The sequence below is a fragment of the Belonocnema kinseyi genome, chromosome 9, assembly GCF_010883055.1.
Source record: "Belonocnema kinseyi isolate 2016_QV_RU_SX_M_011 chromosome 9, B_treatae_v1, whole genome shotgun sequence".
Classification (NCBI taxonomy): Eukaryota; Metazoa; Arthropoda; class Insecta; order Hymenoptera; family Cynipidae; genus Belonocnema; species Belonocnema kinseyi.
The window spans coordinates 48,304,917-48,318,730 of record NC_046665.1 but is presented as its reverse complement, the minus strand read 5'-3'; the positions used below and the strand labels follow the sequence as shown (position 1 = coordinate 48,318,730).

Genomic DNA, 13,814 nt, shown 5'->3' with positions numbered 1-13,814 from the left:
TTTGCGAGAAACACGAATCTGAAAGTTGTAAATCGATATCTCTAATAGTTTTTGATACATCGATTTTTTATGTTAAAACTATTGACACCCCTATTGGCACCCCTGTGACTGGTCATAGAAATAATATATACTCCCACCCCTGTCCCTTTTCCAACGCCCCGTGGGGGGGGCACCCCTGTGACTGGTCAAAGAAATAATGTAAGATCACACCCCTGCCCCTTTTCCCTTATAGAAATCCACATTAAAACTCCTTTTTCTTGTACAAAAATCGCCTATCGGAGTGAACTTATGAAATTGTGTAAATTTAAAAAAAGTTTTAAAAATTGATAAATCGAAAACTGTTAGAGATATCGATTTAAAACTTTAAAATTCATGTTTGTCGCTAAAAATCCTATAGGATTCCACATTAAAACTTCATAGCCACGGATATTGTAATCTTGCCATTATATTTTTGGCCTACAAATTTATTATTTTGAAAATTTTTCATTTTGGGTTAAAAATTCAAGTTTTTGGTTTTTGTTAAAAATTTTATTATTTGTTTGAAAAGTCATCTATTTTGATTGAAAACAATGAATCTTCATGATTCATCTTTTTGTCTTGAAAATTCATATTTTAGGATTGAAAATTTAACTTTTTCCAGAAAGTTTTCTTTTCTTATTTTGAACAAGGCTCTCTTTTGGTAGAAATTTTTATATTTTTTTGGTTAAAAGTCAACTGTTTCGTAGAAAATTAATCTTTTTTGGCAGGGAGTTCATTCTTTTAATTAAAAGTCTACTTTTATATTTTTGGTTCAGAATTCATACCTTCTGGTTAAAAATGTTATTATTATGTTTAACATTAAACCATTTTGTTAGAAATTCCGTACTGAACATCTATTAATATTTTTGAAATATTTATTTATAAATCGTTTTTAAAAAATCCTCGCTAACTTTGCTGGGATTTTCTTTATTTTAAAACTGCAAATATATAATTTAAAATTCATTTTTTTTTTTTTTTGAAAATTCATATATATTTTTTTTCGAAAATTTACCTTTTTGGTAGAAAATTGATACTCCTGAGTTAAAAATTAAACTATCCTTGTAGAAAATTCAACCATTGGGTTAAAAATTCATATTTTCTAATTGAAAATTCTACTGTTTTGTATAAAATTCGCCTTCTTGGGTTAAAATTAATCTTTTTTCGTTCAGAATTCAACCATTTTTTAAAAAAGTAATGTCCTTTAAAAATTCATCTTTGGCAGAAAAGTCATCTTTTTTCGTTCATTGTTAATTTGATTAAATTCGGAAGTCTATTAGTATACTTTTAGTTCATAGTTTCTTCGTTTTTGTTACAAATTAATTAATGAATTAAAAATTGAACGATTTTTGTAAAAAGTCCTCTTTGGTTGAAAAATCTACTGCTTGGTCCAAAGTTTTACGGGTTTGTAAAAATACGTTTTTTTGGTAGAAAATTAATCATTTTGTTAAAAAATTTAACTAGTTTATTTTTAATTTACTTTTTTTTTTTTAAATTCAACTATCTTTGTGAAAATTCGTCGTTTTTGGTCGAATTCAATTATCTTTGATTAAAAATTAAAATCTTATTTGGTTGAAGTATCGAACACATTACATTTCTCGTTAGAAATTCATTATTATTGGATGAGAATCCATCTTTATTTGCTGTAAATTAAACTACGTAGTTGAATTGTGAACTTCATTCTTAAAAATTTATTTTTTAGATTGAAAATTATTCTCTTTGGTTGAAAGTTAATTTTTTTAACTGAAAATTTAACTATATTTCATTTTTGTTTGAAAATTGATCTTTTGTATTTGAAAAGTCATGTATTTTGTTAAAAATTTGTTTTTATTGGTCGAAAATAAATCTTCATTATTAAAAATGGACCTTTTTCCAATTTGCTTGATGTTTAAAAAAAGATGACGAAACTTTTGAAGGTATTTGCAAATCGAGAATTTTATTTTGTAGGCATATTTTGTAAGTAGTTCGACACAATTTGTATAGTCTGGATTTAAAGCAGTGGGAAATTAACTTTATTTTCTAATTCTCCTTTTTTGAATAATTTATATTTTTCCCCTATTTTTAAGAAACTTCCCCTTTTTTCTTTTGATTAGTTTAAATGTGTATTGAATTAAATGAACCCTATAAGAAAATCCAATTGCATATTTTTCGTTGAAAGTTAATTATTTTTAATTAAAAAATCGAATCTATTTTAGGTTAAGAATTTATATTTTATCTGTTCAATATTTCATTATTTTATTGCAAATTTTATTATTTTGTTAAAAAGTCATCTTTTTGATTGAAAGTTCATATTTTTTTAGTAAAAAATGGTCTTTTTCGTTGTAAAATTAAACCATTTTATAGAAACTTTGGCCATTTTGTTAAAAATATACTTTTTTTTTATTGAAAATCAACTTTTTTTTGATAAATTTTTATTTTGGGGTTGAAAATTCAACAGTGTGGCTGAATTTTTTTTTCTTTCTTGGCTGAAAAAGCTTTCTTGGTGGAAAATTAAACTCTTTTGTTAACAAATATTCTTTTTGGTTTGAACATTCATCTTTTTAGATTGAACTATTTTGTTAATAATTCAACTGTTTTGTGAAAATGTAATATATTTCGGATTGAAATCGAAGGAATATAATACCCATATTATTTTTATTAAAATTAATTTATTCACCTATTTTTGTGAAAAAAAATCAAACTACTAATTCCGGCGTTTGACAGCATTTTGGTATGTGATTAAAAAAGAACTTCAATTTTTCTTTAAACTAATATTATTTTTTCTATAAATGAAACCGTTCGTCAAAAAAAGTTAGGTTGGCCAACAAAGTTTTCTGGAATTAAAAGTATATTAATAATTTCGAATAATTTAAAAACTGAGTATCTATAAATTTTGATGGTGGTAAAAGGACGTAAGTGTTATAATATTAGAAAATACAATAAAGCAAAAGACCTTTAAGTAAAGAAAAATACTAGCTAAATCATGACCTGTATCTCATGGCCGTAAACGGATCTCAATATCATAAAACAAACAAAAAGTTTCGATAACCAGCACTCGGAAAAGATGTTAAAATAAGGTCAAGTTCCACATTATTCTAATTTTCCTATATACACGGTAAAAAAAGATTTGTGTAAAATTACAAAGTTTCGGAAAATTAAGTATTGTATCATTGTAAATATCACACACTCCACTGTGTGATTTTACAAAAGTATGTGATTACATCCTCTAGCGATGTAAATAAAAGGACCCTCGAACAGCAGTATAATATTACACACTCGAAAAAATAAAATTACACATTCCCTCGTACGAACTTTACATTCACAAGGGAAAATTCAGTCGTAGCGTGTAAAAATACCATGCGTCGGTAAAATCACTTTCCTGTGATTGAAAATTACATCGAGATTTTTAATTTTATGAAAGATCTTTAATTTTACTTTGGCGGAAACTGTAAAAATTTTAATTTATAATTAATTTAAAATAATTAATCAAATAATATGTGAATACGAAAGCGACTCTCGTGTTCGTTGTTTATCGATGCCTTCATCCTTCAATTTTGGAGCATTTTTATTTTTAATGCGAGGAAATTGACAGCTTTGGTTAACTTTTTTGACAGCTTTCATACAAAGTAGACCGAATCCGAGCTATTCCTATTTTGCCTTTTACATTTTCTGCTATTGTAACGGGAAAAATGCGGTTATTCAAAACGTATATTTCATATTTTTTTCACGGAATATTTAAACATCAAAAAAATACCCACAGTATCTTCTGTGTTTTAGGTAAGTGGTAACGTGTCTGGCTTGTGTTTCTTCAATCTTCATGAAATTGTACGAAGTTTGAGCTTTCGAGTGTTCGAAACCTGTCGCCCTGATAAATTTTATTTTATTTTATTCTTTCCATAATGAATTTTACATTTTCGCATGTAAAATTATCGGCCGAATTGAAATATCACAACAGATGCGTAAAGCTACTCCGATACACGAGGGTCCTTTTATTTACATCCACCAGAGATGTAAAATTCAATAGATTTTTTTACAGTGTAGTGATTATTAATTTTAAATTACACAAATTCACTTTTCTTTTTGTTTCTCGAAATCGAAATTTTAGTGGTCAGGCTTTGGTTAGCCATTTTTAGGGCTTCAAATGATCAAACTTCCTAAGAATTCCATAAAAATTCAGTTTTTCCCCTCTTTCCCTTTTTCCCGTTTTTCTACTTAAACGCGTACTGCATTAACAGAACGCAATAAAAAACGTCAACTGTTTATTTAATTATATATTTAATTAGTTTGTTAAAAATTCAATAACCTAGTTAATACGTGTTAAAATGCAACTGTTTTTGTATAAAATTCAATTATTTCATTAAAATTATCTTTTCTTCTTTAACGGAACAATCTTTTTTGGTTGATGATTCAACTGCTTTGTTGTAGATTTGTTTTTTTAGTTGAATTTAACTTTTTTTTATTTAATGCAAAAATCTTTTTGGATTTTGATATCAACTATTACATTTTTCTTTAAAAAGTCATTTGTTTTTTTGAATAACTTTTTTCAAATTTAATTCTTTTTGGTTGAAGATTCATTAATTTAATTCATTTTGGTAGAAAATTGAATGTCTTTTTCAAATTATTTTGATGAAAATTGACATTTTTAATTGAAAATTTAACTATTTGGACAAAAGTTGAGTTTCTTTGTTCAAAATTTATTTTTTTTGGTCGACGGTTCATCTCTCTGGTTGAAAACTAGCCTTTTTGATGAACATTCATATTTCGGTGTTGAAATTCAACTCTTTTACAGAAAAATTGTCCTTTTGCTTGAAAGCTAAACAAAGTGGATGGAATTTCTTTGTTCTTTGACTGTAAAATCAACTATTCACTTTAAAAAAATTTTTTTGGAAAATTCATCTCTTTGGTTGAAAATTTTACTATTTCGTTGATAATAGGGTTGTTTCCAAAGTCAAATATTATTTATCCGATAAATGGATCTTATAGTATATAAAATTCTAATTTTAAAAACGCCCATCAAATAATTTTTACATATTGTTTACTATTTTTAATTTAATATTGAAATATGAACTTTCGATCACGATGTCGATTGGAGGGCCCATTTGACGTCAAAGGGGTCGGATTTTCAACCAATCACAGCATATGTGTCAGTGATTCTCAAATATATTTTTCTGTGTCGATGTTTTGGTTATGTGCACATTGAAAATAAAAGTCGCAAAATGTTGTTTAAAAACATTATGCACATTACAAAAACATTTTTAAACAAACTTTTGTATAAAAAATTAACTTAAAAATCACTTAAATGTAGTCATGTTTACTGAAGAATTCGTAAATATGTACGATTTTAAAATGTGTTAATAATTGTACTTACTGTTTTTCTTCAACGTACCACTGAATCTTAACCCATATATTACAACAGAAAAACTTGCTGTCAGATAAACCTAAAAAAATAAAGCTATCAAATCAAAATAATCAGAATTGACAACAGACCGTGGCCTAACGCCTTTATCCATGAGTTTCGTTAGTTTTCGTCAAATCCACATCGTCACATTGATAGATAATTATGAGAACCTCTGACTCACGTGGCACCCACGTGACACCAACTTGAATAAGTGTTTTACCGCCTTCAGTTTTTAATTTTTTTTTCTGTTATACGACACAACAGAAAACAAATTATAATGCACCTTCGGTTCGGATTAAAATTATGTATTAAAAAAATGATTTGATTTGAAATCGCGAAACAACCCTATTCGTTTTGTTTTTTTGGTACAAAAATAATCTTCTGGGTTGAAAATTTGTCTTTTTTTAAATTCATAACTTTTGGTAGAAGTTTCTTCTTTCTGTGTTTAAAATTCAACTATTTAATTAAATATTCCATTTTTTTCTGAAAATTCAATTACTTTGTTGAAAATTTCATTATTTGATTAAAAAATGCAACTATCTGGTTGAAGTTTTAATTACTTGCTTTGAATTTCAACTCTTTTGTTAAAAATTCATATTTTTAGATCGAAATTAACTTTTTGGTTGAAAATTCATTTTTTTCAAAAGTGCACTGTCTTCTATAACTTTCGACATTTTAGCTTAAAAATTCAAGTATTTGGTTGAAAATGCTACTGTTTTTGGTTGATGTTTAATCTTTTCTCTTTGAAATTCCACTATTTGGTTAAAAAGTTCATCTTTGTACAAAGAAAATTCAAGTATTTGGTTGAAAATGCAACTGTTTTATTGAAAATTTAATTATTTTGTTAAAATTTGAAGTGTTTTTTAAGTTATATTTTTTTTACCAATGTTCGACTGGTTCGTTAAAAATTCGTCTATTTGGATAGAAAATGCATCCTTTTACATTGAAAATTCAACTTTATTATAAAAAATTCAATTATTGGGTTTAATATGCTACTATTTTTATTTGAAGTTTAATATTCTTTGTTTAATAATTCACGTTTTTGGATAGGGGATTCCAGTATTTGGTTAAAAATTCAACTATTTTGATAAAACTTTAACTTCTTTGTTGAAATTTGATCTATTTTGTTGAAAATTCATTTGTTTGGGGGGGGGGGGGTGTAAAAATTTGGATATTTTCCACATTTTTATTGTTTGCTCCTAGTTCTTGTTTTTAATATTGTCCATATTCTAATATTTCCTAATTCGTAAAATACGATTTCTCATTACAGGTGAACGACATCACAACTACCGAGGATCTACGGAGAATTACCCTGGAGAAGTTGGAGCAAAAAATCGGCAAGGATCTCGCAAGGAAGCTAAAAGACTTGGCAGAAGGAATAGACGACTCAGTAGTAAAACCCTCAGGTAAACCTCAATCAATCGGCCTGGAGGATGGTTTCAAAAATATCTCCCTCGTCGACGAAGTCGAATCGCGACTTGGTGCTCTTCTCAGAAGACTCACGGAACTCGCCACTGAAGACGGTCGAATCCCCGTCGCCATGAAACTCACAGTTCGCAAGCAGGACTTCAACAAACCAAATTCCGGAAAGAGAGAAACGAGACAGTGTGCTTTGCCCCAGCACCTTCTGCCCCACACAAAAAACGGGGTCTACGATCACGCCAAAATGCTTGCCCTTGCCATGAAGCTATTCCACAGGGCAGTCGATGTCTCGAAACCCTTTCACCTAACTCTACTCGGGGTTGCCTTCACGAAATTTCAGGAGAGGACTTCCGGAAGAAGCAGTATCACTTCCTTCCTAAGAAAACAAGTAGCCGTTCAATCCGTTCTCGACATCAGTTCCGAAGAGGGAATTTTGGACACGAAAGTTGGATCCCCGATGAGTACAAATCAGGACAGTAATGATGCTTCCGATGTTTCGATTCCGAATTTTGAGAGCAGCTTTCTCTCGATCAGTTCAGATTCGATTAATAGTCCAAGACCTGCGGCTGAGATTTATCAGCACACCGATGATGAGGACTTGCCCTGTGAAACGGAACCTTCCCCGAAGAAGACGAAGCTCGAGGTATGGCTGCGAGAATCGCACAGGGAGTCGCCGAGTAACGAAATGGCTAGTTTGAGACTTGGACCTTCATCCTCGATTTCCACGCCGTCCAGAAAGGAATCTGTTGTTCTCAAATCCTTGCCACTAGACCTTCAGAGGGAAGTGAGCCACTGGCCCGTCGCCAGCAAAACGAAAGCGAACAATATATACAAACAGTTTATAACTAATAAGTGACAGTGTTATTTACAGTTAGACTTTACTTGGCCCTTCTTTTATATATTTCTAAACACAATTTGTATAAAACCAGGTGACAGTAATGCGCTAAGGAGATAAAGAGAGAAACAGAATATAATATTTTCGTCAATTGAGATCTTTTCTTTCAGAACCCAGCCACATTATTCAGGGTGTCCGTTTTAATCGTGTAGGGTGTCTACTCTTCTGGATAATCTGCTATATTTTCAGGGAATTTTTATATACCTGAACAACCCTGGCAAGATCAGGGAATCTTTTTTCGAGAGAGATTTTACATTTAAGAAAAAATTTGTGACATAAAATTAAATAACAATGTTTTTTAATCGTTAATGTAGTTTTATGTTACAGGATTGAACAATTTTTGTGAAAATTCGTTTTTTACATTCTCATCATTTTTGATTGAGAAAGTATTAGAATTGTCCGAAATTTGAAATCATAGGTTTTCAACGGATTTCCACGTTTCGAGGCCCCCTGAATCTGAAAATCAAGTTTTTACGATGGCGTCTGTCTAACCATCCGTAAACAGGATAACTCTCGAAAAAATGAACGGATCAAATCGATCTTTGGCACATTATTTTTAGGTTCTATAAGAAAGGACGAGTCCGTTAATCAGCCATTTTGGATAAAAATTCAAAAAGTTAGAACATTTTCAAAATGTTTCAGACCATTTTTTTGTATTAATAATTTTTATGTACGGATATTCATAGTACTCAGAAATGTAAACAATTGATCTTTATCACTTTTTTCGATGAAAAGAAAATTCTCAGAGTTTATTGGCAATGGTTAAACTGTGATACGCCACACGGTGACAAAAATCGGAACTAGCAGGAATAGGAACGATTTTAAAGATGCATTTTCATTTGTGCATAAAAGTGTTCTAACAATTTTTTTGGAATGTAATGTATTTATTGGATAGTATAAACAAGCCTTTATCGGAAACAAAGGGTTTTAGATGGAATTTACATCTTATACAGTGAAAAAATACATTTTTTTACAGAAATATTATTTTAAGAAAAAGCAATTATTGTACTATTTATTGTAATTTTCAACGGATTATAAACTTAAATGAACTTCTTGATGGGACGCGTACTTTTTGTTTTATTTGTGAAAAATAACATTGAAAATTTACATTGAAAATTTACCCGAAAAAAGCTACAAATTGATAAACGACAAAAGGTGCGAAAACAAAATGATAGAAGTTATTAACCCAAAAAAGAGATACAAATTTGTAATAATTTATTAAATTCTCATCATTTATGTTTAAGAAAGTGTTAGAATTGCATGAAAATTTGAGCACCACACATTCAAATTTGCAACCAAACGACGCAAAAAAAAAATTCTTGGAAGATAAATTATAGCTTTTTATTGAATTCATCTTTTCTGGCTTAAATACCAAATATTACATTTTTTTCTAAATCTACATCTTTTGTCGTTGAAAATTCATATACTTTGTTGAAAGCTATTTTTACATTCTCATCTAATGAGAAGGTATTGGTTTTATGTAAAATTTCACTTTGTCGGTTTTCATAAAATCTTCACGTTCTGAGACCCACTGAGTCAGAAAAAACGATTTTTATGAAGGTGTTTGTCTGTCTGTAGTCTGTATTCTGCAGGCACCATAACTTTCAAAAAATTGATCAGATTGGTTTCTGCTTTGGCACACTTTTTTAAAGCTTAAAAAAAAGAACAAGTTCGTGAACCAGCCTATTTGGATCAAAATTCAAAAAGTGAATGATAGTTTAAAGACTAAACTGAACATTTGAAGCCAAACAACGCATACTATAAAAAAAAGTCAAGTGAAGAAAAACGTTGATTTTTGAAAGCCCTACAAGATCGTCATAACAACTTTTTGGATTTCGTCGAAAAGCTGAAAATTCAAAATTTGATCGTATCTAACTTTTTGAAAACACATTTTTTCAAGATTTTAAAATTCTATGAACGGTTATTCATAGTACTCAAAAACCCAAACAATTTATCCTATTGACTTTTTATAATAAAAAGAAAATTATCAGAGTTAGAGCATTTTCAAAATCCAAAAAAACAAACTAAAATGAACATTTCAAGCCAAATAACGCATGCAATGAAAAAAAGTCAAGAGAAGAAAAACGTTAATTTTTAAAAGCCCTAAAAGGTGGTCATTACAACTTTTTTGATTTGGTCGAAAAGTTAAAAATTCAAAATTTGATCGTACCTCAACTATTTGAAACCACATTTTTCAGGATTTAAAAATTCTATGAACGGTTATTCATAGTACTCAGAAGCTCAAACAATGTATTAATGTAACGCATGATATGAACAAAAGTCAGGAGAAAAAAAACGTTCATTTTTCAAAGCCCTACAAAATTATCATAACAAATTTTTTGATTTGGTCGAAAATTTGGAATTTTATCGTACGAAAAATAATGAAAAATCCAAAAAGTCCGTTTTTCGGTCAAACTATGCAAGATACGAAAAATCTGAATAAACTAAAATTACGCGCCCTAAAAAGATCTACAAATTTGTTAACAATCACTTTTCGATAGGACGCGTAGTTTTTGTTTTTAGTCGTAAAAAAGAATATTAAAAATTACAAATAAATTAAATTATTGGAATAAAGACATAAGTTACAAAAAAACTTGTTGATCCAAAAAAAAAGGCTACAAATGTTTATTATTACTGTTTTATAGGATGCGCAGTTTTTGTTTATTCGTAAATGAGTAAAACTAAAAAGATTAATATTTTGACAAACAACGCAAGCTATGAAAAAAATAAATAGACTCATTCAAGTTTTGCATGAGTAATTTTTTAGAGGACACTTAGTTTTTTCTTTAATCGTAAGATATAACTTTTAAAATTAAAAAATTAAACTATTTTAATACATTTTTTAAAATAAATATTTTTTGTAAAACGACACAAAGTATGCACTAAAATTAAAAGACAAAAGTTCTTCACCCAAGAAGATCTTTAAATTCCTTATTAATCATTTTTAAATAGGACGAGTAGATTTCTCTTTTAATCGTAAAAAATAAGATTGAAAATAAAAAAATTAAATTTTTAGAATAAATTTTTGGAAAAAGGACGCGAAAGACGAAACAAATTTTTGAAAAAAGTTTCACTTTATGTTCGTGGCTAGCAAGTTTGAACGCGCCTGTGGCGCGCGATTATTGATTCTCGCGCTTCACGCTCAGTCTTTGTGTTTACCCTACATTTGTGCGCAATTTAAAAAAAATTGAAGGTCAAAACATCGATAATTTCTATTTGGTGATTAGGAATCCTCTTTTGTCGAACCTCCTTTAGCTTTAACGAACACATTCTCATTATGTATCTCGTACTTCGCATTCGATTTTGTCGAAAGTGCAAACTTTTTTGCATTATTACATTCCCATCAGAGAAGGTATTATATTTGTGTAAAATTTGACCCCCCCCCCCAGTTTTTGTCAAATGTCCACGTTTTGAGACCCCTTGAATCCGAAAAACAGGTTTTTACGCATGTGTCTGTATGTCTGTCTGTCTGTGAACACGATGGCTTTTGAAAAATTAATCTATTAGATTGCTCTTTAGTACACTCGTTTAGTGTCCTAAACTAAAGGTCAAGTTCGTTAGCCAGCCATTTTGGATGAAAATTAAAAAAACGGACACTTTTTGAATATTTTTGAGTCCACTTTTGTAAAAATTCAAAAATTCTCTGTATGGTGATTCATATTATTCAAAAGATTTAACAATTTATCCTAATGACTTTTTTCGAAAAATCAAAAATGACTAGAGTTATAGCATTTTCAAAATCCAAAAACAAACAAACTAAAATGAACAATTTAGGCCAAACAACGCATGATAAGAAAAAAATTCTGGAGAAGAAAAACATTGCTTTTTGAAAGCCCTACAAGATTATGATAACAACTTTTTCAATTTGGTCAAAAAGTTGAAAATTCTAAATTTGATCGTACAAACAAATTTTGAAACCACATTTTTTCAAGATTTAAACATTCTATGTACGGTTGTTCATAGTACTCAGAAACTTAAACAATTTATCCCCATGACTTTTTTCTATGAAAAGAAAATTATCAGAGTTAGAGCATTTTCAAAATTCAAAAAAACAAACTGAAATGAACATTTTAAGCCAAACAACGCGTGATATGAAAAAAAGTCAGGAGAAGAAAAACTTTGTTTTTTGAAAGTCCTACAGGACTACGATAAAAAGTTTTTTAATTTGGTCGAAAAGTAGAACATTCCAAATTTGATCGTACCAAAAATAATGAAAAATTCCAAAATTCCATTTTTTGGTCAAACTATGCAAGATACGAAAAAAGTGAAAAAGCTCAAATTGCGCGCCCTGGAAAGAACTACAAATTGATGATGAATCACTTTTCTATATAAGCTACGAAAAAAATGAGACCAAAATTGTTCATCCAAAAAAGAGCTATAATTTTTTATAGGACAGTTAGTTTTTGCTTTAGTCGTAAAAAATAACATTCTAAATAAAAATCTTAAATTTATTTGAAAAAGCGACACAAGGTATGAACTTAAATTACCAGACAACAGTTGTTCGCTTAAAAAGATCTAAAAATTTATTATTAATCATTTTTCTATTGAACGGTTAGATCTTATTTTAATCGTAAAAGATAAGATAAAAAATGCAAAAAAGAACCTTTTGAAAAAAGCACAGAAAAGACGAAAGAGGACATAGGCTCCTATATAAGACCCTATATAGATTCCTGTATTAGACCCTATGCAGATGCGCAGTAGTTTTTATTTAATCGTAAAAAACATTAAAAATTAAAAATTATAAAAACAAGGAAATAAGAATTAGTATGATTCAATTTTTATGCATATTATGAATTTTAATGATATACATTTATTGTAATGATACATGTTTCAGAGCAGCTTAGAATACAATTAAAAGCAAAATAAGAAACAAATACGAAAATAATCATGATAAATACAATTTGCTTTTTATTTTGCAATTTTTAAATAAGTAATCCCAGGCAGAGTTACATAAAAAATGTATGATAAATGATATAAAGGTGTTGTGTATAATGTAGAAAAGTTGATATGTTGGACAAAATCGAGTGCGAAGCAGGAGATACGTGATGAGAGTGTGTTCGTTAAAGCCAAAAGATCTTTAACAAAAGAGAGTTCAAAATCACAAAATTACTGTTGTCGGTCGGTTCACCTTTGATTTTAAAAGGTCTGTGTCCGAATGCGGAAGAAATGCAAGACCAAGTGCGGAGTGCGATGGCCATCAGTCGGGTACCGTAGGTGCGCTCAAACTCTCTTTTAACGAAAGAGTATTCACAATGACAAAAATACAGTGGTGGATGTTTTGAGTCTTAATTTTAAAATGTTTACGCAAGAATGTGCGAAAATATAAAGGCCGAGCGCGTTGCGCGAGGTAAATACATAATCGAGCGCGAAGCCCAAGATAAATACAACAGCAAGCGCGAAGCGTGAGAACCAACAGTTGCGCGCTCTAGGCGCGCTCAAACTTGCGTGCGATGAGAATTTAATTGAAAATATAAATAATCTAGCTGAATATTCCATGATTTTAATTTAAAATGCATGTATTTTGTTGAAAATTCATATTTTTTAGTCAAATTCAACCGTCTTATCTTTTAACTAAAATCTTTTCTGGTTGTAATATCAACGTTTATCGTTTTGATTAAAAATTCAACTACTTGGTTGAAACATGAGCTCCTTTATTAAAAATACCCTTTTTGTTAAACATGCATCATTTTAGTTGATAATTTATCTCTGTTTGTTGTTTTTACAATTACATTGCATTTTTTATATTTTTTAAATTAATTTTTTTATCACAAAAATTTATTCAGCCTATTGAAAACATCATTTTAGTTGGAAATTCATGTATTTCTGATTTAGACAATGTAGATCCAAAACCGTCATTCCATCGACAAAAAAATAATTACACTACGCTAGTCAAAAAAGAATATAACATAATTTCATTCCGTGATCTTTTTAGTTAAAAATTCAAATCTTTAGTTGAAAATTCATGTATTTTGTTGAAACTGCGTCCTTTTTGGTAGAAAATTAATTTATTTAGTGGAAGCTTCTAATGTGTCCCCTAAGGGTTTACATTTTTCTTACACCTTCTTTATTCCTTTACACACCCTCCACACACTTACTTGGTGGTGG

At 29.3% G+C, this 13,814-nt stretch overlaps 1 protein-coding gene across 1 annotated transcript in view; it reads left to right on the top strand.

Moving 5' to 3' along the window:
• LOC117179793 (DNA polymerase iota) overlaps nt 1-7,800 on the top strand; it is a 9,567-nt gene extending 1,767 nt beyond the window's left edge. Inside the window, exon 2 of the mRNA XM_033371904.1 lies at nt 6,663-7,800. Within this exon, the coding sequence (XP_033227795.1) occupies nt 6,663-7,670 (1,008 nt within the window). The 3' untranslated portion in view covers nt 7,671-7,800. The remainder of the gene's footprint in view (nt 1-6,662) is intronic.
• The last annotated feature ends 6,014 nt before the right edge of the window (nt 7,801-13,814 follow it).